The 23,907-nt window shown below is 40.1% G+C and overlaps 2 protein-coding genes across 2 annotated transcripts; both read left to right on the top strand.

Moving 5' to 3' along the window:
* The first annotated feature begins 598 nt into the window (after positions 1-598).
* Positions 599-10,370, top strand: LOC139324845 (vomeronasal type-2 receptor 26-like). The gene is made up of 5 exons (XM_070954597.1): positions 599-889; positions 1,390-1,713; positions 3,607-3,834; positions 8,312-8,438; positions 9,469-10,370. The coding sequence occupies exons 1-5, from the start codon at positions 599-601 to the stop codon at positions 10,368-10,370; spliced, it is 1,872 nt and encodes a 623-aa protein (XP_070810698.1).
* Positions 10,371-13,954: 3,584 nt separating this feature from the next.
* LOC139324846 (vomeronasal type-2 receptor 26-like) lies at positions 13,955-23,235 on the top strand. Its single transcript, XM_070954598.1, has 5 exons — positions 13,955-14,245; positions 14,948-15,811; positions 19,098-19,325; positions 21,344-21,470; positions 22,334-23,235. The coding sequence occupies exons 1-5, from the start codon at positions 13,955-13,957 to the stop codon at positions 23,233-23,235; spliced, it is 2,412 nt and encodes an 803-aa protein (XP_070810699.1).
* Positions 23,236-23,907: the final 672 nt, after the last annotated feature.

The following is a 23,907-nucleotide window of genomic DNA, read 5'->3' on the forward strand; positions in this document are numbered from 1 at the left end:
GTGGAAGACCTATGAGGTTCCTTCCAACTCTATTATTCTATGTCCTAAGACATTTTGCTTCTTCTGCAAGAAGCTTCATCAATTATAATGCTATATTTTATATAACAGAACTTTCTATTCAACGTTTCCTTGTATTCTTGGAAAAATAACAATTGTGTTTTTGTCCTTGTGGCCCCTGTGCTCCATCCCTTCTTCAGTTTTTTTCCTTTAATGGCTTCTATGCTAAACTTCTAAATTTATTGATCAATTGATTGAATCTATACAACAACCCCTCTTACCAAATAATTCTGAATAGTGAACTATGTTTTTTCTTTTTTAAAAAAGAAATACAATTACAATTAAAAATTCAATTCAATTAAAAAATTAATATTTCTTATAGTGTTGCATTTAACTGATTTCAATCTCTCAAGTTTTTTATTGCAGATCACATTTTAAAAACTAGGTGGGCTTATGTAACTGAGTTTAGAAAAAACATCAAGTAAAAGAGTGTTTTTGCAAACATGAATAGGATGCTTGCTAAGGACGTTTTGTAGCTTTGTAAACATTGGAAGCTTGATTTATGCACATGTTAGGAAAAGAATGCACTTCTATTTTCAGTATGGTGACAAAGTTCTACCAGCATGCCCTTGCCGTGGCCTTTGCTGTGAAGGAGATCAATGAGGATCCCCAGATCTTGCCTAATGTTACCCTTGGAATCCATATCTACGACAGCTACTATGATGCAAAGATGACTTATCGGACCACCTTGGACCTCCTCTTCAAATCAAGGAGCTTTCTTCTCAACTACAAATGTACTAGACAGAAGAATCTGATAGCCATCATTGGAGGACTTGGTTCTGATACCTCTTTTTACATGGCAGATATCCTTGGTCTCTACAAGATTCCACAGGTAGGGGTTTTGCAGTATAAAACATGGAAATTACGTATTTTTTTTCTCACGTTAAACTCCTGGTGATTCTAAAAGGAGGAAAGGATAATTGAAAGGCTAATTAACTGTATCCAGGTTTGGTCAACACACTATAAAAAAAGATGTTGAGACTCTAGAAAAAATGCAGAGAAGAGCAACCAGGATGATGAGGGGACTGGAGACTAAAACTTAAGACGAATGGTTGCAGGAACTGGGCATGGCTAGTCTAGTGAAGAGAAGGACCAGGGGAGACTAGATGACCTATGAAGTCTTTTCCAACTTTGTTAATCTGGCCAAAAAATATTGCTGGAAATGAATTATGCACTAATACTTTAGAAACAGTTCCCAAACTAATGCATGGTTCTCTGTGCATTGACAAACCAATTCTATGCACTGACAAGTTGTTTCAAAAATGGTAACAAAATCAGACATACAGAAATGAAGCTGTCCCCCGGTTTTCAAAATTATAATTATATTTGTAGCTCACCTATGGTGCCCTGGTCCCTGGGAAGATTCATTCCACTCTAGTCCCTTCATTCTATTCCATGGTCTCCAACGAAGCCCAACAGTACTTGGGGATTCTTAAATTGCTCCAACATTTTGGATGGACCTGGATCGGGATCTTCACTCATGACAATGACGACGGACAGAATTTCCTGCAGACTCTGGAAGCTTTGCTTTTCCAGAATGGCATCTGCATAGCTTACAGACAAAAAATCCCACAGCGCCTCTGTTTGGATAACATTGAGGAAATGATCGAAATAACTTCATATATCGATGAACCTTTAATTGATCACAAAACTAAGGTATTCCTCCTCTATGGTGAATCAATGACACTGGTTCTGCTGAGAACCATTCTATTCATACAAGACCCCAGAAATAAATTAAAAGATTCATTTATGAAAGTATGGGTCATGACAAGTGGCATTGATTTCACACTATCCTTCCTGCAAAGAAGTTGGGACCTGGATTTTTTTCAGGGTGCCCTTTCCTTTACATTTCACTCAAGAGATCTTCCAGGGTTCAATAAATTTCTTGAAGGCATAAAACCATCCAAGACCAAAAGTCAGGGCTTCCTGAAGGAGTTTTGGGAGCGAGCATTTGCCTGTACTTTTCCAAATCCTGATATGGAAATAGAGAAGAATGTAATGTGTACTGGAAAAGAGAGATTACAGGACCTTCCCGGGCCTCTATTTGAGATGGGAACCACTGTACATAGCTACAGTATCTATAATGGTGTTTATGCAGCAGCACATGCTTTGAATGCCATGTTGTCATCTCAGTCCCATCAGAGATCCTTCAGGAAGGTGAAAACTGCTGAAACTTTTGAGCTGCAATCTTGGCAGGTAATTGTAAAAACAACGGAACTCTTTTATGCCCATGTTCAGATTGGTTTTTTCTCTTCAGCTATTTCGATGAGTAGCCCTTAACCACAGACCAGGGGTGTAATCCAGCAGGTTCTGACAGTTTCTGGAGAACCGGTAGCGGAAATTTTGAGTAGTTCGGAGAACAGGCAACTTTTTGAAAGCTCATCAGTCTTTCATCTGCACCTCTAAAACTGTCTGGTTTGGCTCTGCAACCCAACAAGACAGACACAGACTTCAGAGGATAATCAGAACTGCAGAAAAAACAATTACTACCAACCTGTCTTCCATTGAGGACCTGTATACTGCATGAGTCAAAAAGGGGGCTGTGAAAATATCTGCAGACTCTTCGCATCCTGGACATAAATTGTTTCAACTTCAACCCTCAAAATAATGCTATAGGGCTCTGCACACCAGAACAACAAGGCACAAGGACAACTTTTTCTTGGATGCCATCACTCTGTTTAACAGCTAATTCCCACAACACTGTCAAATTAACTACTAGGACTGTTTTACTATTCTTCTTCTCCTCATCCTTACTAGGACCTATTTCTTCACGCTTATGGCTATATCCATGTTGCTTGAATCTTTACAACTTATACTGTCTTTATTGTTTCTTAGTATGATTTGATTACTTATTAGTATCCTATGACTATCACTAAGTGTTGTATCTTATGATTCTTGTCGAATAAATTTTATTTTTTCTTTATGTAAACTGCGAGCATATGCACCAAAGACAAATTCCTTGTGTGTCCAATCACACTTGGCCAATAAAGAATTCTATTCTATTCTATTCTATTCTATTCTATTCTATTCTATTCTATTCTATTCTATTCTATTCTATTCTATTCTATTCTATTCTATTCTATTCTATTCTATTCTATTCTATTCTATTCTATTCTATTCCTACTCTACTCTAGATTCCATTCCATTCCCTACCCTCCTCTTCCCTTCCCTTCCCTTCCCTTCCCTTCCCTTCCCTTCCCTTCCCTTCCCTTCCCTTCCCTTCCCTTCCATTCCATTCCATTCCATTCCATTCCATTCCATTCCATTCCATTCCATTCTATTCTATTCTATTCTATTCTATTCTATTCTATTCTATTCTATTCTATTCTATTCTAGGTAATTGATGGAGAAGAAATTAGCCTGAGGCTCATTTGAGGTCTGTGAGGTCATAATATTTCTTAATCAGAATTAATGACTGGAATTAGGGAAATAGAACTATGTCACCCTAACTGCAAGCAGAAATGAAATCTAATGGATATTCATCCCTTTTGTTTTCTTTCTTCTAAATGTTGTAAGCTTTTCTGTTTTTTCCTCTTGGCTTTCCTTTAGCTCCATCCCTATCTTCAAAGGGTTTCTTTCAACAATTCTGCTGGTGACACCGTGTCCTTCAATGAGCAAAAGGAAATGAGAGGTGGAATTGACATTGTGCACATGGTCATTTTTCCAAACAGGTCCTTCAAGAGGGTGAAAATTGGATGGATCAATCCAAATGGACCCCAAGAAGATGAATTTGTCATCAGTGACAATATGATTTTGTGGCCTAGAGCTTTCAATCAGGTATGTATTCTTGTGGTTTCTTGAGAGAGCCCATGTTCTCCAGTTGGATCATCAACATTGATTTCCCATCAAATGAGGTCTGGATTTAGCATAGATAACATTGCCATGTTTGAAGGACCTCAGGCAAGTGTTCCTTCACTTCTCCATATCATTCCACTTGCTTCCTTGCCTGTACTTTCTCTTTTCCCCAGTTCCCAATTTTGGTTTCTCAGTGGCTTTCACACACATCACCCCAAATAATAGGACTGTTATTATCTTTACTACAAAACCTGGACACTCAGACCAAATATGCCATAAGGCTGAACATCAGTCCCTCTTATTTTCTTTCTAGTGCAATCTCAACCTATCTGTAGAATCTGCAGAATCCTCTCTAAGTTTAAGTTTACTTGATTGTCATTGCACTTCGTACAACAAAAATAAATGCCACCTTCAGTGTACATCATACACTGATGTACACAACAACAACAATAATAATCACAACCTTCACATTCTACACAATTGAATTGAAAACCCCTGATACTGCATTAGTATTGCACTATACAGTAGAATTCAACTTAGTTACTGCTCTGGGATATAAGCTGTTTTTCAGGCTCTAAATCTGACTTGTACTTCAATTAAAGTACAAATGAAAAATGTGATGCTTTGTTTATACTATAGGCTTGGGAATACTACTTTTCCAAATATTATGATTTCTGTATTCAGGAAGCTCTTGACTTATGACCATATTTGGTACCAGATTTTCCACTGTTAAGCAAAGAAGCTGTTGAGTTGTGTGTGACTGACTTGACAACATTTTTGTTAAGGTTGTAAAGTGAATCACCACACAGTTTGTGAGACTAGACTGAAGCTGCCATACCTAAAGATGAAGCAGGCATGTAAAGAGGCTGGGTAGCCAGGAATGTGGTCTAAAAGATTCCTTCAGGAGATAGATAAGGAATTACTAAGTCTTTATGGAGATTCACATGTCATCCATGCAGAAGTTGTGAATGCCCCAACACTGGGAATTTTTAAGAAGATGTTGGATAACTATTTGTCTGAAGTGGTGTAGGGTTTCCTGCCTGGGCAGGGGGTTGGACTAGAAGACCTCCAAGGTCCCTTCCAACTATTCTATTCTATTCTATTCTATTCTATTCTATTCTATTCTATTCTATTCTATTCTATTCTATTCTATTCTATTCTATTCTATTCTATTCTATTCTATTCCATTCCATTCCATTCCATTCCATTCTATTATATCCAGGATATGGTTGTCCCAAAGGTGCTTTATCAAAAGGCAGATGTTTTACTTCTCATCCAAGAAACATCTTCAATTCTAACTGAAAATCTAAAGAAGCTTCTTGAATGAGAAGCAAAATGTCTTCAAACAAAAACTAAGACCAGTTGCTGTCAGGGTTCCAAGTAAAAGTTGCCTGCTTCTTGGCTCCAGGACTTTCTAGACTATCCTATGGAACCATGGCCAGATGTCATCTCCATCTTTTCAGTTTTTGGGTGTACTCAGCGGCCGAGCTTCTTGAACCGCGAGACTCCCCCTCTCCCAGGTCTGGCCCTCCATACTATCGAGGGCCTACCTTGATTATGGGTTTTGGAACCCCAAGAGGTGGTACAAAGAGGAGGTTGAGGGGGTTTTGGGGGAAGTTTTTAAGGAAAATTTTAAGGGGTTCAGACGGAAACCTGTGGGAGATGCGGGAGATGAAGCACCAGAAGAGTCACCTGTAAGGCTGTTGGAGATCATCCCATTCCAAATCCGATTGAGCACAGTTAAGAACCCATATTAGGTCTTATCTTGTGGCAATGGAAGCGGCGAAACGGGACTATTTCGCTGCTCTCATTGCATCTGCAGAAAATCGCCCAGCAGCCTTGTTCTGAGTGACCCACTCCCTCCTCAATCAGGGAGCGTGGGAGGACCCCTTACTAGACAGTGCTGAGGACTTTGCACAATTGCTGCAAGACAAAGTCACTCAGATCCAAATGGGTTTAGACTCTGACTGGGCAGGATCTGACGAGGAAGTGGGAGCTAGTCTTGAAGGTAACATCTGGGTTGATTTTGACCCTGTTTCCATAGATGAAGTGGACAGGATTGTGGGTAGATTGGGGGCCTCCACATGTTTGTTGGACCCATGTCCTTCCTGGCTTGTTATGGCAACCAGAAAGGTGACTGGAGACTAGATCCAGGCGTTTATCAACACTTCTTTGAGGGATGGGGTCTTCCCTGCCGTACTTAAGGAGGTGGTGGTTTGACCCCTCCTCAAGAAGCCTGCTCTGGATCTGGCCTCCTTGAACAACTTTCATCCTGTCTCCAACCTTTGCTTCATAGTGAAGGTTGTTGAGTCTGTGATGGCATACCAACTTCCACAATTCCTGGAGGAAACGGATTATCTGGACCAGTACCAATTGGGTTTCAGGAGTGGGCACAGCACGGAAACGGCATTGGTCACCCTGGTGAATGATCTCTGGCAGGCACAGGATGAGGGGTTTTCCTCCATTCTGGTGCTACTTGACCTCTCAGCGGCTTTCGATACCATCGACCATGGTATCCTACTGTGATGGCTCCAGGGGTTGGGGGTGGGAGGCACTGTTCTAGGGTGCTTCTCCTCCTATCTCTTGGGCCGTATGCAGTTTGTTTGGGCGGGGGGTCAGAGATCCTCCCCGAGGCCCCTCACCTATGGAGTGCCGCAGGGGTCAGTTCTCTCCCCCCTGCTCTTTAATATCTATATGAAGCTGCTGGGTGAGATTATTCATAGTTTCTGGGTGAGGTATCATCAGTATGCTGATGATACCCAGCTCTACATCTCCACCCCAGACCAACCTAGGGATGCCCTTTCCGTGATGTCCCAATGCCTGGAGGCAGTACGGGTCTGGAAGGGTAGAAACAGGCTCAGACTTTTTATTATTATTTTTTATTTATTTATTTATTTTTATATGCCGCCCTTCTCCGGAGACTCAGGGCGGCTTACAATGCATTAAACAATAGACTCAACCCCTCCAAGACTGAGTGGCTGTGGATACTGATCTAGTTGCCCCATCACTTCAGAGTCACTGACTCCCTCTGGAAGGGTTCATAATCTCGGCGTCCTCCTTAATTCTCGGCTGTCCTTGGTGGATCATCTGACGGCCGTGACAAGGGGTTTTTTTGCACAGGTTCACCTGGTGCACCAGTTACACCCTTTCCTAGACAGGGATGCCCTCCATACAGTCACTCATGCTCTCATTATTTCTTGGTTGGATTACTGCAATGGCCTCTATATGGGGCTGCCCTTGGGGTGCATCCGGAGGCTCCAGCTGGTCCAGAATGAGGCCGCACGGGTTGTTAAGGGAGTTTTCCGTTACTCCCGTGTAACAACTCACCTATAAAGCCCTACATGGCATGGGCCCGGGGTACTTGCAGGACCACCTCCTACCGGCCTCCCACCACCCTGTGCGGTCACATAGGGCTGCCCTCCTCCGGGTGCCATCGACCAGTTAATGTCGGCTGGTGGCCCCCAGGATGAGGGTGTTCTCGGTGGCCGGATCAACCCTCTGGAATGGGTTACCCATTGGGCTCCGGACGACCCTTGACCTCCGCACTTTCCGCACCGACCTGAAGATATGGCTGTTTCAGCAATTTCCCTGATCTGCTATGAGATTTTATTCTGTTTGGGGTTTTATATTGGCTGTTTTTAGGATTTCTTATTGTTACATGTTTTTATGCTGTGTGCCGCCCCGAGTCCTACGGGAGAAAGGTGGCATATAAATGTAATTAAATAAATAAATAAATAAATACCCAAATGAAATAAAAACTCCATAGCCAGAGACTTCCTCAAAGTGGAGATTTATTAGGCATGTGATATTGGCACAACTGGTAAAACCCGACTCTGAAGTTCCCCATGTTTTCCCCACCCAGTTCAAAGTCCAAAGTTCTTCCCCCCCATCATACACAACCATCACATTCCCCAATCAGGTCTGTCTCCCCATTCTGGATGTCTCCCATCCATGCCCCTCCAGGTGCTGGTGAGAGTGTCCTTGGTTCCCAGAAGAAAGAATGTTATTTTGGCTACATGTTCTTCTCAGTTATCTATACTCCCCCTCCGTTTTTCACAGCTCCATCCAGCCTCACTGTGGCAACCCTGAAGACATTCAAAAATGGCTCCTGCATTGACAGTTGCCTTATGAACAAGCACATTTTGGCAAATAACTAAGTCATTAAGGAAAAATGTCACCTAAACCAGACAAAAGAAGTTCAGCTAGACCAGATGGGAACACCCCCTCCCCAAATTCTCATAAATATGAACCAGTTGCCAAGGATATGGATATTGATCACATGATTACAGGGATTTGCAAAGGTTGTAAGTGTGAAAAACGGCTGGAAGTCACTTTTTTCAATCCTGCTGTAAACTCTGAATGGTCACTAAATGAACTGTTGTAAATCAAGGACCACCTGTACATAGAGATACCTGGATGTACCATTCTCATTCCAGTTTTTTTTTCCTACTTATATTAGGTCTGTCCCCTTTCAGTGTGTAATGAACAGTGCCATCGTGGAAAACACAAGAAAAAGAAGGAAGGGGAAAAATTTTGTTGCTATGACTGTGTTCCTTGCCCTGAAGGGGAGATTTCAAACAAAACAGGTACATTATCCATTGCTATAACAGTCTCTTGTTTCTCATCTAACAGCAGTAATATAAACTGCTGCATCAGTGAACTAACCAGAACTCTGAAACTGACATCTCTTGAGTACAAAGGCAGCATGATGTCAAGGAGTTCTGTTACTTTCCCACCAAAATGGTACCTATTTATCTGCTCCCATTTGCATGCTTTCGAAATGCTAGGTTGGCATAAGATGGGGCAAGGACAGGAGCTCACCCCATCACATGGTACTCACTTGTCATCCAAGGTGTTTCACTTTTCATTCAAGAAGCCGAAGAAGCTTCTTGGATGAGAAGCAAAGCGTCTTCAAAAAAAAAGCAGAAAGTCCAGTTGCCCCTTGAAAAAGCATGTTAGGGGCTTTGCGACTTATGTGAAATACAAATCAGTCCATGTTACCTTTGGTGTCTCGGAGTGAAGGTCACCCCACTGACGTTTTGTCTAAGGTGGGAGTAGAACTCAAAATCTTCTGGTTCCTTGCAGAATCTATCTATATATCTACCTATTTATCCATCCAGTGGTGGGATGCTACCAGTTCGGACTGGTTCAGGTGAACCAGTAGTGCTGATAATCAGCTGGCCCCACCCACCCGTCCCTGCTCTATCCTGTCCTATATTTCCTTCTTTCTGGCTCAGCTGATTCGCGTGGCACAGCTGATTTCTGCACCTCCACTGTTCTACATGTAAAAATGTAAACAGCTGAGCTTCAAATTGCTGTGTTCTGAATGCTGTGCACACAGAACCGGTTGTTTAAAAACTGGTTGCATCTCACCACTCTATCTATCTACCTATCTATCTATCTATCTATCTATCTATCTATCTATCTATCTATCATCTATCTATCTATCTATCTATCTATCTATCTATCATCTATCTATCTATCTAAAGATATATATAAAGATACACACAAACACACACAAACTCATGATGTTACAACTCTCCTTGGGAGACAAAGTGCTATAGACAAATTAACCAGAAATCTTTCTTTCTGCCTTCCTTTCTATCTGTCTTAAAGATATGGAAAAATGCCTCAAATGTCCAGAAGACCAATACCCAACCAAAGGAAAAGATGACTGTATTCACAAAGTTGTAACATACCTTTCTTACAAGGACCTTCTAGGATTTACTTTGGTCTCCATTTCTATTTCATTGTCGGTGATCACTGCTCTCATATTAGGAATATTTCTTAAGCACAGAGATACCCCTCTGGTGAAGGCCAACAACCGGGACCTCACCTACATTCTGCTTATCTCCCTCTACTTCTGCTTCCTGTGTCCTCTCCTGTTCATTGGTCGACCCAGTGAAGTCACTTGCCTTCTCCGACAACCAACCTTTGGCATCATCTTCTCCGTGGCTGTTTCTTGCATCTTGGCCAAAACCCTCACTGTGGTTGTAGCCTTCATGGCTACCAGACCAGGCTCCAACATGAAGAAGTGGGTGGGAAAAAGGATGGCAACATCCATTGTCCTTTTCTTCTCTCTCATCCAAGTTAGCCTTTGTGCCATCTGGCTAGGATCTTTCCCTCCATTCCCACAGTTGAACATGCATTCTGTGATCGAGGCCATCATCAATGAATGTAACGAAGGCTCTCCGGTCATGTTCTCCTGTGTCCTAGGCTACATGGGCTTCCTGGCTCTTGCCAGCTTCTTTGTGGCCTTCTGTGCTCGCAGATTACCGGACAGCTTCAATGAAGCCAAATTCATTACATTTAGCATGCTGGTATTTTGCAGTGTTTGGGTGCTATTTGTTCCAACTTATCTGAGCTCCACGGGAAAAGCCTTGTCGGCTGTGGAGATCTTCTCCATTTTAGCTTCTAGTGCTGGATTACTGGGATGTATCTTTTTCCCTAAATGCTACATCATTCTGTTGAGACCTGAGATGAATACCAGGGATCAGCTGGTAAGAAGAAAGAACTGAAGAATTCAATTTTTTTTTTACTTTCTAGTAGAATATTGATTAGTATGTGTAACATTTTGGGATCAAAAATCCATTGTAATGTCATTTATATTTCCTAATATTATTCAACTTTTTTACCAAGATTTATGGTGAAGATAATAAGAATAAAGAGTTACAATATTAGATATCTTTCCTTTCTGATGCAATGTTTATTAGTATGGGTAAGATTTGGGGATTCAAATATCAATTATCATCAATTCTGTTTCCCTAATAATATTTAGCTTCTTTATCAAGAAGGATATACAAAGTATTGGAACCTCTCCCCTGAGGCAGTCCAGTCTTACAAAAAGCTTGGCATTCTGACTTCAAGGGGTTCTAAGGCATTTTTCACATGTTTGTGGATTTGCTTTATCAATAACACCAAGGTAAGTCCTGTCTGGACATTCTCAGATGACCTGGGAAGATCTTTCAGCCTTCCTGTGAATATGGCTGTCTAAGCTTGCTTTACAAAATGCCTCTTCAAATCTTTCTCCTGGTTTTTCTCCAGTTTTTCCTTTTATTGGCATTAATGCATTCTTAGGGTTTTGCTCATTCTCCAGAAGATATTTCTGGTCAACAAAACTCCACATAATGATGCCCAGATGTCAGATTGCTTTGCTTCAGAGCTCCCCATCCTCTGGGTACCAAATTACCGACAAAGGCAAACATTTTGGCAGAGCAAGGGGTGACAAGTGTTCCAATATCTAAGGGGCTGCTACAAAGAAGCTGGGCATCATTCAGCACCTGAAGGCAGGAGAGGATACAATGAATGGAAACTAATCAAGGAGAGGACCAAGGTAGAACTAAGGAGTGATTTCCTGACAGTTAGAATGACTGATCAATAGAATAACTCATCTCCAGAAATTGTGTTGCTCCAACACTGGAGGTTTTTAAGGAGAGTTTGGACAACCATTTGTCTATCAGGGTTTTCTGCTTGAGCAGAGGTTTCACTTTTTCAGCCCATTTTGGGGGCTTTTATATCCCATTTTCGAGGCTTTTTTTGGCCCTTTTTTGGGGGGAAATGGGCAGAAAAAAGCCCTGAAAACCGACCAAAAAAAAAAAGGCCCAAAAATGGGGCATGCAGAGGCCAAAAAATGGCCAGCAGGTGGGCGGGGCTTCAGCAATATTCAGTCTATGAGACACAGAGACATTTTTGCCCCTTTTTTGGAGACAAAAAAGTGTGTCTTATAGTCCGAAAAATACAGTAATAGTTGTTATAAGGCCCAAGGTGAAGCCATATCGTGAGAAGCAGAAGGCTGAAAGTGGCATAGAAAAACTCCAGAGAAAGTGATGTACATGCAAAAAAGCACACTGAAATCATCTGACATGACAGGCAAGAGCAATGAGTCCCATTGAAGAGTTAATCAGAATAAAGAAAATGACACCCGAGTTGATGTGTGTTAGAGAGTCACTGGTATAGCAATAGCAAAGGCTATTATAGCTTATATGCAACTCCATAGTGTGTTACATTACTCTAAGGGTGGTTTGCAGTGTCAGCATTTTGCCCCCAACTATCTGAGCCTTCATTTTATCAGCCTTGGAAGGAGGGAAGGATGGGTCAATCTTGAGTCAACCAGGATCAAACTTCTGACTGTGGCCATAGTTAGACTGAAATTCTGCTTTCTTAGCATTGCGTCACCAAGCAATGATTGAACCTGAAGGGCTGCCAAAGGATTTGTTGGAAACCCCTATCCATGTACGTAACCTCCTTTCCAACTCCTCTTGAAAGAAGGGGATAACTCACAGCCGCTAGGTGGGTATGGCTGGGTGGTTGCAGTTGGGTCAGCAAAACTAAATGGGCATAGATGGGTGGCATAGCACACTTGCTAACTCAATATGCCACACTACCTTCCAAACTTGAAGGAAGAAAGAAAATACAATTATTAGCAAAAAAATGTTATTTAGAATTCCAAACCCAGCATTCAAAGAATTATTCTCTGAATTATCTCTCTCCAGATTTAGTCAAATCAATTTTGCTTCAGCCAACCTATTGTTCAACTATTTCTCAGGGGAAAATAAGTCTGAACATGTCTATTATGCCTCTGATATTCAAAACTGGGAGGAGGGACCTGATGTAAGTGGGTTTCTGAAGAGTTAATTTTTCAAATCTCTTCCTTTTTAATCTACTGATATCCATCTGAAGTTTGAATGTTAGCAGGCTCAGCTGACACACATCGACATGCATTTATCTCCTTTTTAAGTGGGAACCAATCTATTTTTTCTCAAAAATGATAATGGTTCCCATCACAGGCGGATTAAACTGGCAGTTGAAATGAACTAGACTGTACAGATGCCGAAAGCTGAGATTTTCTCTCAGAAGATGAAACAATCTATGGTTTTGGTTCTGATCTTTAATTTAGTGGGAGATATAGCCAGTCTGAAATGTCACCAGAGTGATCTTATCCCCATTCCTCATGAGTGGTACCAGCCAGCTGATCTTCTCATTGGTGGGATGATCTCTCAGTTTATGTATGCATTCAATGAAGATCTATTTGAGGAAATGCCTTCACAGGTCTCAGTTGAGTTTTCTGAGTAAGTGTTTTTACCTATGGAGCTTCTCAGAAATCCAGGTCATAGTTACTGTATTTTGAAGGTTTAATGTCTTTTCTTTCAAAAGACAACTGTATTTTTTTTTATTTGAAGAGGAAGATGAAGAAGATGGAAGACTACCAGTGAAGGGTTTCAAAAAGAGACTGGACAACCATATGTCTGAAATGATATCGGGTCCCCCAAAGGTGCTTTTTCAAGAGGTACAGTAACTGGACTTTCTGTTCTTCCTTTGAAGATGATTTGCTTCTCAGAGCTGAAGAAGCTTCTTTTGATGAGAAGTGAAACATCTTTAAAGAAAAACCAGAAATTCCAATTGCCTCTTGAAAAAGTACCATTGGGACAACCATGATCCTAATGACTGAAAATCTCCACAGACAGATATACTGTAGGATCTCCTACTCAAGCAGGAGGTTGGAGTGGAAGACCTATGAGGTTCCTTCCAACTCTATTATTCTATGTCCTAAGACATTTTGCTTCTTCTGCAAGAAGCTTCATCAATTATAATGCTATATTTTATATAACAGAACTTTCTATTCAACGTTTCCTTGTATTCTTGGAAAAATAACAATTGTGTTTTTGTCCTTGTGGCCCCTGTGCTCCATCCCTTCTTCAGTTTTTTTCCTTTAATGGCTTCTATGCTAAACTTCTAAATTTATTGATCAATTGATTGAATCTATACAACAACCCCTCTTACCAAATAATTCTGAATAGTGAACTATGTTTTTTTCTTTTTTAAAAAAGAAATACAATTACAATTAAAAATTCAATTCAATTAAAAAATTAATATTTCTTATAGTGTTGCATTTAACTGATTTCAATCTCTCAAGTTTTTTATTGAAAATCACATTTTAAAAACTAGGTGGGCTTATGTAATTGAGTTTAGAAAAAACATCAAGTAAAACAGTATTTTTGTAAACATGAATAGGATGCTTGCTAAGGATGTTTTGTAGCTTTGTAAACATTGGAAGCTTGATTTCTGCACATGTTTGGAAAAAGAATGCACTTCTATTTTCAGTATGGTTACAAAGTTCTACCAGCATGGCCTTGCTGTGGCCTTTGCTGTGAAGGAGATCAATGAGGATCCCCAGATCTTGTCTAATGTTACCCTTGGATTCCATATCTACGACAGCTACTATGAGGCAAAGATGACTTATCGGACCACCTTGGACCTGCTCTTCAAATCAAGGAGCTTTCTTCTCAACTACAAATGTACTAGACAGAAGAATCTGATAGCCATCATTGGAGGACTTGGTTCTGATACCTCTTTTTACATGGCAGATATCCTTGGTCTCTACAAGATTCCACAGGTAGGGGTTTTGCAGTATAAAACATGGAAATTATGTATTTTTTTCTCACGTTAAACTCCTGGTGATTCTAAAAGGAGGAAAGGCTAATTGAAAGGCTAATTAACTGCATCCATTTGGTCAACATACTATAAAAAAGATGTTGAGACTCTAGAAAAAGTGCAGAGAAGAGCAACCAGGATGATTAGGAGACTGGAGACTAAAACATAAGATGAATGGTTGCAGGAACTGGGCATGGCTAGTCTAGTGAAGAGAAGGACCAGGGGAGACATGATAGCAGTCTTCCAATATTTGAGGAGCTGCCACAGAGAAGAAGGAGTCAAGCTATTTTCCAAGGCACCCAAAGGCCAGTCAAGGAACAATGAATGGAAACTGACCAAGGAGAGATTCAACAGAAGTTGCCTTCGGAAGTTGTGGGAGCTTCATCACTTCAGACTTTCAAGAAAAGATTGGACTGCCAATTGTCAGAAATTGTGTAGGGTCTCCTGCTTGAGCTGGGGTTGGACTATGAAGTCCCTTCCAATTCTGTTAATCTAACCAAAAAATATTGCTGGAAATGCATTATGCACTAATACTTTAGAAACAGTTCCCAAACTAATACATGGTTTCCTATGCACTGACAAATTATTCAAAAAATGGTAGCAAAATCAGACGTACAGAGATGAAGCTGTCTGCTGGCTTTAAAAATCATAATTATATTTGTAGCTCACCTATGGTGCCCTGGTCCCTGGGAAGATTGATTCCACTGTGGTCCCTTCGTTCTATTCCATGGTCTCCAACGAAGCCCAACAATACTTGGGGATTCTTAAATTGCTTCAACATTTTGGATGGACCTGGATCGGGATCTTCATTCATGACAATGACAATGGACAGAAATTCCTGCAGACTCTGGAAGCTTTGCTTTTCCAGAATGGCATCTGCACAGCTTACAGACAAAACATCCCACAGCGCATCCATTTGGATAACTATAAGGAAATGATGGAAATAACATCATATATCGTTGTACCTTTAACTGATCAGAAAACCAAGGTGTTCCTCATCTATGGAGAATCAGTGACACTGGCCCAGCTGAGGACAATTCTATTCATACTAGATCTCAAAAATAAATTAAAGGATTCACCTATGAAAGTATGGGTCATAACAAGTGGCATTGATTTCACACTATCCTTCCTGCAAAGAAGTTGGGACCTGAACGTTTTCCAGGGTGCCATTTCTTTTTCACTTCACTCAAGAGAACTTCCGGGGTTCAGTAAGTTTCTTGAGGGCATAAAACCATCCAGTACCAAAAGTCAGGGCTTCCTGAAGGAGTTTTGGGAACGAGCATTTGACTGTACTTTTCCAGATCCTGGTATGGAAATAGAGAAGAATGAAATGTGTACTGGCAAAGAGAGATTACAGGACCTCCCTGGGCCTCTCTTTGAGATGGGAACCACTGTACATAGCTACAGTATCTATAACGGTGTTTATGCAGCAGCACATGCTTTGAATGCCATGTTGTCCTCTCAGCTCCATCAGAGATCCTTCAGGAAGGTTCAAACTGCTAAACTTTTTGAGCTGCAACCTTGGCAGGTAATTGTAAAAACAATGGAACACTTTAAAAAAAATATTAAACATTTAAAAAACAAAAACAAAAGGAAAGCTTTAACAATTTTTCCTTTTCAACCGTTTTGCATCAGTAAAAAATTCTTACTCATACATTTTTTCTCCCTTATTCTAATGTATCTGTCATGTGTAAATGCCTCATTCTTGAATGAAAGAAATATATATATCCAGGAGTGTCAATAGTTAACTCATTCTCCTTCTTCTAATGTATTCCTCACTAACCACTCCCCACTTTTAACCCCGCCTCCTTGGTATAAAAGATGATGCACACTCATTCCCCTTGCTTCTTTCTGCAATCACTCTGTGAATAAAGAATGCCTTCTGTAAATAAATTATCTTCTGTTTGAATATAAGAAGGCTGAGCTTATTATTGAGTCTGATCCTCGAATTACGGCAACAGTATCTTTTGTACATATTCTTCTAATATTAATTAATTTATTTACATATATACATATAAATACCCATGTGCACAATTTCATTTCTACAGTTTTTCTTTCCTCATATTTGTTATTGTACTTCTACTCCTATTTCAACCATTATTTAATTTTTCCTTGCCTTTTATCTCTCTCCTCCAGCCATTCATACTATTTCTCCCACACTACGTAATATTCTGTTTCCTCTTTTTCTTGTATCTCCTTTGTAAATTTATCTATTTCCGCACATTCCAAAACTTTTTTGATCAAATTGTCTTCGGTTGGTACATTACTGTTTTTCCAATTCTGGGTGTAGATTATTCTTGCATTGTTTTCAATTCCCCTTGACTATTTAACAAATCTTTATATCTTTTCATTTTGTCAATGTCTAATGCATTTGGGTAAATTTGTGCCTCCATTGTGGATAACCGTTCTGGAATTTTATCATAGTGATTCTTTTTTATCCCTTGCCCTGTTTGTAGTAGTGCCTCTGATTAAATGTTGTTGAAAATAGTAATGTTGTCTATTTTTTCCCTCCCATAAAAATGAATGCCACCCTCTCTGTAAATCGTATCTCTCTAATGTTAAAATTCTTTTGTTTCGTAATTCCATCCTGTCCTTGATCCATATAAGTGATGTTGCTTTATAGTAAATTTCCCAATCTGGGAGTCCAAATCCTCCTCTTTCTCTTCTATCTTGCAGTGATTATATTTTGATTCTTGGTTTTTTTTCCCCTGCCAAATATAGTTCGCTATTAATTTATTTAAGTCTTTAAAAAAGATTTTTCCTAATTTTATGGGTACTACTTGGAATAAGAATAGTATTCGTGGTAACACATTCATTTTAATCGATGCTTCCTCATACCATGCTAGAACAGTTTCTTCGAAGTTTGGGTCTCCAAATCGCATTATTTTTGACAGAAAACGTGGCCCCGACATTATAAAAAATATATATACGTTAATAAAGATCTGTGGTCAAAATGACCACAATACAAATTCAAACGCAGCTACAGAAAACACCAAATAACTTACGTACGCGCGATACTGCATACACTCTTATTGGTGGGGGAAAAAATGCTATTCACAACCAGAATGATCCATTTCTAAAAAAATAGGGGTGTTCCAAACATTTTGGAAAACTGTTGAGGTCACTATAACCGCAGGTCTGTGATTATGGGCCAGCGGAAAATGCAGTTTTTCATAGACACTTGTGACTGCATACAGCTTCCTGTATTTAGAGCCCGAAAATAATTATATCTTCTGCAAGGTGAAATAATATGCTATATTTTCTATATTGCACCATCTCTGTGATTGTGTTTCCTTGGATTTGAAACTTTAGATTGAAAGAGAAATGAGGATCTTTTTTTTTTTTTTTTTTTTAAAGAAGAGACTGGAAAACCACTTGTCTGAAATGATATAGGATCTTCTCCTTGAGCAGGGTGTTGGACTAGAAGACTTCCAATGTCCCTTCCAGCTGCATTCTGAATTGAAATTGAAATCCTACTGGCTGAACTATGAAACAATGAAAGGAATTGCACATTTTTCTTAGCCATTGCATATGAAGAAGGGAACATGATCAAGACTCATTCCATATTGGGTTCTACCCCTTTAAAATCTGAAATGATACTTTCCACGACTATTTGAAAGTTTGGCCAACTCAGACAGCTCAAACTGCCCAAGGAGCTGCTGATCCAGTTCTACAGAGGAATTATTGAGCCTGTCATCTGCACCTCTAGAACTGTCTGGTTTTGCTCTGAAACCAAACAAGACAGACACAGACGTCGACGGATAATTAGAACTGCAGAAAAAACAATGGCTACCAACCTGTCTTCCATTGAGGACCTGTATACTGCATGAGTCAAAAAGAGGGCTGTGAAAATATCCACAGAACACTGGACATAAATTGTTTCATCTTCTACCCTCAAAACAACGCACATCAAAACAACAACGCACAAGGACAGCATTTTCCCGAATGCCATCACTCTGCTAAACAACTAATTCCCACAATACTGTCAAATTAACTACTAGGACTGTATTACTATTCTTCTTCTTCTCGTCCTTACTAGGACCTATTTCTTCCCACTTATGGCTATATCTTGTATCTTTACAACTTATATTGTTTTTATTGTTTCCTAGTATGATTTGATTACTTATTAGTATCCTATGACTATCACTAAGTGTGGTATCTTATGATACTTGATGAATATATTTTATTTTTTCTTTATGTACACTGAAAGCATATGCACCAAAGACAAATTCCTTGTGTGTCCAATCACACTTGGCCAATAAAGAATTCTCTTCTCTTCTCTTCTCTTCTCTTCTCTTCTCTTCTCTTCTCTTCTCTTCTCTTCTCTTCTCTTCTCTTCTCTTCTCTTCTCTTCTCTTCTCTCTCTTCTCTCTCTTCTCTTCCCTTCTCTTCCCTTCTCTTTTTTCTCTTCTCTTCTCTTCTCTTCTCTTCTCTTCTCTTCTCTTCTCTTCTCTTCTCTTCTCTTCTCTTCTCTTCTCTCCTCTCCTCTCCTCTCCTCTCCTCTCCTCTCCTCTCCTCAGATCTGCTCTGCTCTGCTCTGCTCTGCTCTGCTCTGCTCTGCTCTGCTCTGCTCTGCTCTGCTCTGCTCTACTCTATTCTACGTAAGTGATGGAGAAAAATTAGCCTGAGGCTCATATGAAGTCTGTGAGGTCAAAATATTCCTTGATAAAAATTAATTACTGGAATTAGGGAAGTAGAACTATGTCACCCTAACTGCAAGCAGAAATGAAATCTAATGAATATTCATCCCTTTTGTTTTCTTTCTTCTAAATGTTGTAAGCTTTTCTATTTTTTTCCTCTTGGCTTTCCATTAGCTCCACCCCTACCTTCAAAGGGTTTCTTTCAACAATTCTGCTGGTGACACAGTGTCCTTCAATGAGCAAAAGGAAATGAGAGGTGGATTTGACGTTGTGAACATGGTCATTTTTCCAAACAGGTCCTTCGAGAGGGTGAATATTGGATGGATCAATCCAAATGGACCCCCAGAAGATGAATTTGTCATCAATGACAATATGATTTTGTGGCCTAGAGCTTTCAATCAGGTATGTATTCTTGTGGCTTCTTGAGAGTGCCCATGTTCTCAGATAGTTCACCGACATTGATTTCACATGAAATCAGGTCTGGATTTAGCATAGATAACATTGTCATGTTTGAAGGACCTCAGGCAAGTGTTCCTTCACTTCTCCATATCATTCCACTTTGTTGTTGTACAACAAAATTAAATGCCACCTTCAGTGTACATCATACACTGATGTACACAACAACAACAACAATCACAACCTTCACATTCTACACAATTGAATTGAAAACCCCTGATACTGCATTAGTATTGCACTATACAGTAGAATTCAACTTAGTTACTGCTCTGGGATACAAGCTGTTTTTCAGGCTCTAAATCTGACTTGTACATCAATTAAAGTACAAATGAAAAATGTGATGCTTTGTTTATTCTATAGGCTTGGGACCTAGATTCTTGCAAATACTACTGTTCAAAATATTGTGATTTCTGTATACAGGTAGCTCTTGACTTATGACCATATTTGGTACCAGATTTTCCACTGTTAAGCAAAGCAGCTGTTGAGTTGTATGTGACTGACTTGACAACATTTTTGTTAAGGTTGTAAAGTGAATCACCACACAGTTTGTGAGACTAGACTGAAGCTGCCATACCTAAAGATGAAGCAGGCATGTAAAGAGGCTGGGTAGCCAGGAATGTTTTCTAAAAGATTCCTTCAGGAGATAGATAAGGAGTTACTACGTCTTTATGGAGATTCACATGTCATCCATGCAGAAGTTGTGAATGCCCCAACACTGGGAATTTTTAAGAAGATGTTGGATAACCATTTGTCTGAAGTGGTGTAGGGTTTCCTCCAAGGTCCCTTCCAACTCTGTTATTCTATTCTATTCTATTCTGTTCTGTTCTGTTCTGTTCTGTTCTGTTCTGTTCTGTTCTGTTCTGTTCTACTCTACTCTACTCTACTCTACTCTACTCTACTCTACTCTACTCTACTCTACTCTACTCTACTCTACTCTACTCTATTCTATCCTTCCATCCAGGATATGGTTGTCCCAAAGGTGCTTTTTCAAAAGGCAGATGTTTTGCTTTTTATCCAAGAAACTTCTTCAATTCTAACTGAAGATTTAAAGAAGCTTCTTGAATGAGAATCAAAATGTCTTCAAACAAAAACAAAGTCCAGTTTCTGTCAGGGTTCCAAGTAAAAGCCCAAATGAAATCAAAATTCCATAGCCAGAGGTTTCCTCAAAGTGGAGATTTATTAGGCATGTCATATTGGCACAGCTGGTAAAACCCGACTCTGAAGTTCCCCATGTTTTCCCCACCCAGTTCAAAGTCCAAAGATTCCCCCCCCATCATACACAACCATCACATTCCCCAATCAGGTCTGTCTCCCCATTCTGGATGTCTCCCATCCATGCCCCTCCAGGTGCTGGTGAGACTGTGCTTGGTTCCCAGAAGAAAGAATGTTATTTTGGCTACATGTTCCCCTCAGTTATCTATATTCCCCCTCCCTTTCCCACAGCTCCATCCAGCCTCACTGTGGCAACCCTGAAGGCATTCAAAGATGGCTTCTGCATTGACAGTTGCCTTATGAACAAGCACATTTTGGCAAATAACTAAGTCGTTAAGGAAAAATGTCACCTAAACCAGACAAAAGAACTTCAGCTAGAGCAGATGGGAACACCCCCTCCCCAAATTCTCATAAATATGAACCAGTTGCCAAGGATCTGAATTTTGATCACATGATTACATGGATTTGCAAAGGTTGTAAGTGTGAAAAATAGCTGGAAGTCACTTTTTTCAATCCTGCTGTACACTCTGAATGGTCACTAAATTTATTTATTTATTTATTTATTTATTTATTTATTTATTTATTTATTTATTTATTATATTTCTATACCACCTTTCTCCCGTAGGACTCAGTCAAGAAAAATATAGATACACAAACATCATAAATGAACTGTTGTAAGTCCATGACCACCTGTACATAGAGATACCTGGATGTATCATTCTCATTCCATTTTTTTTTCCTACTTATATTAGGTCTGTCCCCTTTCAGTGTGTAATGAACAGTGCCATCATGGAAAACACAAGAAAAAGAAGGAAGGGGAAAAATTTTGTTGCTATGACTGTGTTCCTTGCCCTGAAGGGGAGATTTCAAACAAAACAGGTACAGTATCCATTGCTATAACAGTCTCTTGTTTCTCATCTAACAGCAGTAATATAAGCTGCTGCATCAGTTAACTAAGAAGAACTCTGAAACTGACATCTCTTGAGTACAAAGGCAGCACGATGTCAAGGAATTCTGTTATTTTCCCACCAAAGTGGTACCTATTTATCTGCTCACATTTGCATGCTTTCGAAATGCTAAGTTGGCATAAGATGGGGCAAGGACAGGAGCTCACCCCACCACATGGTACTCACTTGTCATCCAAGATCTATCTATCTATCTATCTATCTATCTATCTATCTATCTATCTATCTATTTATCCATCCAGTGGTGGGATGCTGCCGGTTCAGACTGGTTCAGATGAAAAAGTAGTTCTGATGATCAGCTGGCCCCACCCACCTGTCCCTGCCGTATCCTGTCCTATATTTCCTTCTTTCTGGTTCAGCTGATTCGCGAGGTACAGCTGATTTCCATACCTCCACTGTTCTACTTACCAGGGTTGCCTTAAAATGAAAAAAAGCTGAGCTTCAAATTGCTGTATTTTGAATTCTGCGCATACAGAACCGGTTGTTTAAAAACCAGTTGCAGCCCACCACTCTGTCTGTCTGTCTGTCTGTCTGTCTGTCTGTCTGTCTGTCTGTCTGTCTATCTACTCTATCTATCTATCTATCTATCTATCTACCTACCTACCTACCTACCTACCTACCTACCTACCTACCTACCTACCTACCTGTAGCTGTATATAAAGATACACACAAAAACAAATAAACTCATGATGTTACAAATCTCCTTGGGAGACAAAGTGCTATACACAAATTAACCAGAAATATTTCTTTCTTCCTTTCCTTCTATCTGTCTTAAAGATATGGAAAAATGCCTCAAATGTCCAGAAGACCAATACCCAACCAAAGGAAAAGATGACTGCATCCACAAAGTTGTAACATACCTTTCTTACAAGGAACTTCTAGGGTTTTCTTTGGCCTCCGTTTCTATTTCATTGTCTTTGATCGCTGCTCTCATATTAGGAATATTTCTTAAGCACAAAGATACCCCTCTAGTCAAAGCCAACAACCGGGACCTCACCTACATTCTCCTTATCTCCCTCCACTTCTGCTTCCTGTGTCCTCTCCTGTTCATTGGTCAACCCAATGAAGTCACTTGCCTTCTCCGACAACCAACCTTTGGCATCATCTTCTCCGTGGCTGTTTCTTGCATCTTGGCCAAAACCCTCACTGTGGTTGTAGCCTTCATGGCTACCAGGCCAGACTCCAACATGAAGAAGTGGGTGGGAAGAAGGATGGCAACCTCCATTGTCCTTTTCTTCTCTCTCATCCAAGTTAGCCTTTGTGCCATCTGGCTAGGATCTTTCCCTCCGTTCCCACAGTTGAACATGCATTCTGTGACCGAGGCCATCATCAATGAATGTAACGAAGGCTCTCCGGTCATGTTCTCCTGTGTCCTAGGCTACATGGGCTTCCTGGCTCTTGCCAGCTTCTTTGTGGCCTTCTGTGCTCGCAGATTACCGGACAGCTTCAATGAAGCCAAATTCATTACCTTTAGCATGCTGGTATTTTGCAGTGTTTGGGTGCTATTTGTTCCAACTTACCTGAGCTCCACGGGAAAAGCCTTGTTGGCTGTGGAGATTTTCTCCATCTTAGCTTCTAGTGCTGGATTACTGGGATGTATCTTTTCCCCTAAATGTTACATCATTCTGTTCAGACCAGAGATGAATACCAGGGATCAGCTAGTAAGAAGAAAGAACTGAAGAATTCAATTCCTTTACTTTCTGGTACAATGTTGATTAGTATGTGTAAGATTTTGGGATCAAAAATTCATTGTAATGACATTTATATTTCCTAATATTATTCAACTTCTTTACCAAGATTTATGGTGAAGATAATAAGAATAAAGAGTTACAATATTAGATATCTTTCCTTTCTCGTCCAATGTTTATTAGTATGAGTAAGATTTGGGGATTCAAACATCAATTATTATCAATTCTGTTTGCCTAATAATATTTAGCTTCTTTATCAAGAAGGATATACAAAGCATTGGAACCTCTCCCCTGAGGCAGTCCAGTCTTACAAAAAGCTTGGCATTCTGACTTCAAGGGGTTCTAAGGCATTTTTCACATGTTTGTGGATTCGCTTTATCAATAACACCAAGGTAAGTCCTGTCTGGACATTCTCAGATGACCTGGGAAGATCTTTCAGCCTTCCTGTGAATATGGCTGTCTAAGCTTGCTTTACAAAATGCCTCTTCAAATGTTTCTCCTGGTTTTTCTCCAGTTTTTCCTTTTATTGGCATTAATGCATTCTTAGGGTTTTGCTCATTCTCCAGAAGATATTTCTGGTCAACAAAACTCCACATAATGACGCCCAGATGTCAGATTGCTTTGCTTCAGAGCTCCCCATCCTCTGGGTACCAAATTACCGAC

Source organism: Pituophis catenifer, unplaced genomic scaffold (genome assembly GCF_029215685.1).
Source record: "Pituophis catenifer annectens isolate HBS135680 unplaced genomic scaffold, rPitCat1.0.hap2 SCAF_15, whole genome shotgun sequence".
Classification (NCBI taxonomy): Eukaryota; Metazoa; Chordata; class Lepidosauria; order Squamata; family Colubridae; genus Pituophis; species Pituophis catenifer.

Bases quoted from the DNA above. Each gene is read 5' to 3' on its own strand.
- LOC139324845 (XM_070954597.1), top strand. From the start codon at position 599: ATGGTGACAAAGTTCTACCAGCATGCCCTTGCCGTGGCCTTTGCTGTG. The intron at 1,714-3,606 runs GTATTCCTCCTC...GCTTTCCTTTAG, and splicing joins TAATTGATCACAAAACTAAG to CTCCATCCCTATCTTCAAAG. The intron at 3,835-8,311 runs GTATGTATTCTT...TACTTATATTAG, and splicing joins GGCCTAGAGCTTTCAATCAG to GTCTGTCCCCTTTCAGTGTG.
- LOC139324846 (XM_070954598.1), top strand. From the start codon at position 13,955: ATGGTTACAAAGTTCTACCAGCATGGCCTTGCTGTGGCCTTTGCTGTG. The intron at 15,812-19,097 runs GTAATTGTAAAA...GCTTTCCATTAG, and splicing joins TTGAGCTGCAACCTTGGCAG to CTCCACCCCTACCTTCAAAG. The intron at 19,326-21,343 runs GTATGTATTCTT...TACTTATATTAG, and splicing joins GGCCTAGAGCTTTCAATCAG to GTCTGTCCCCTTTCAGTGTG.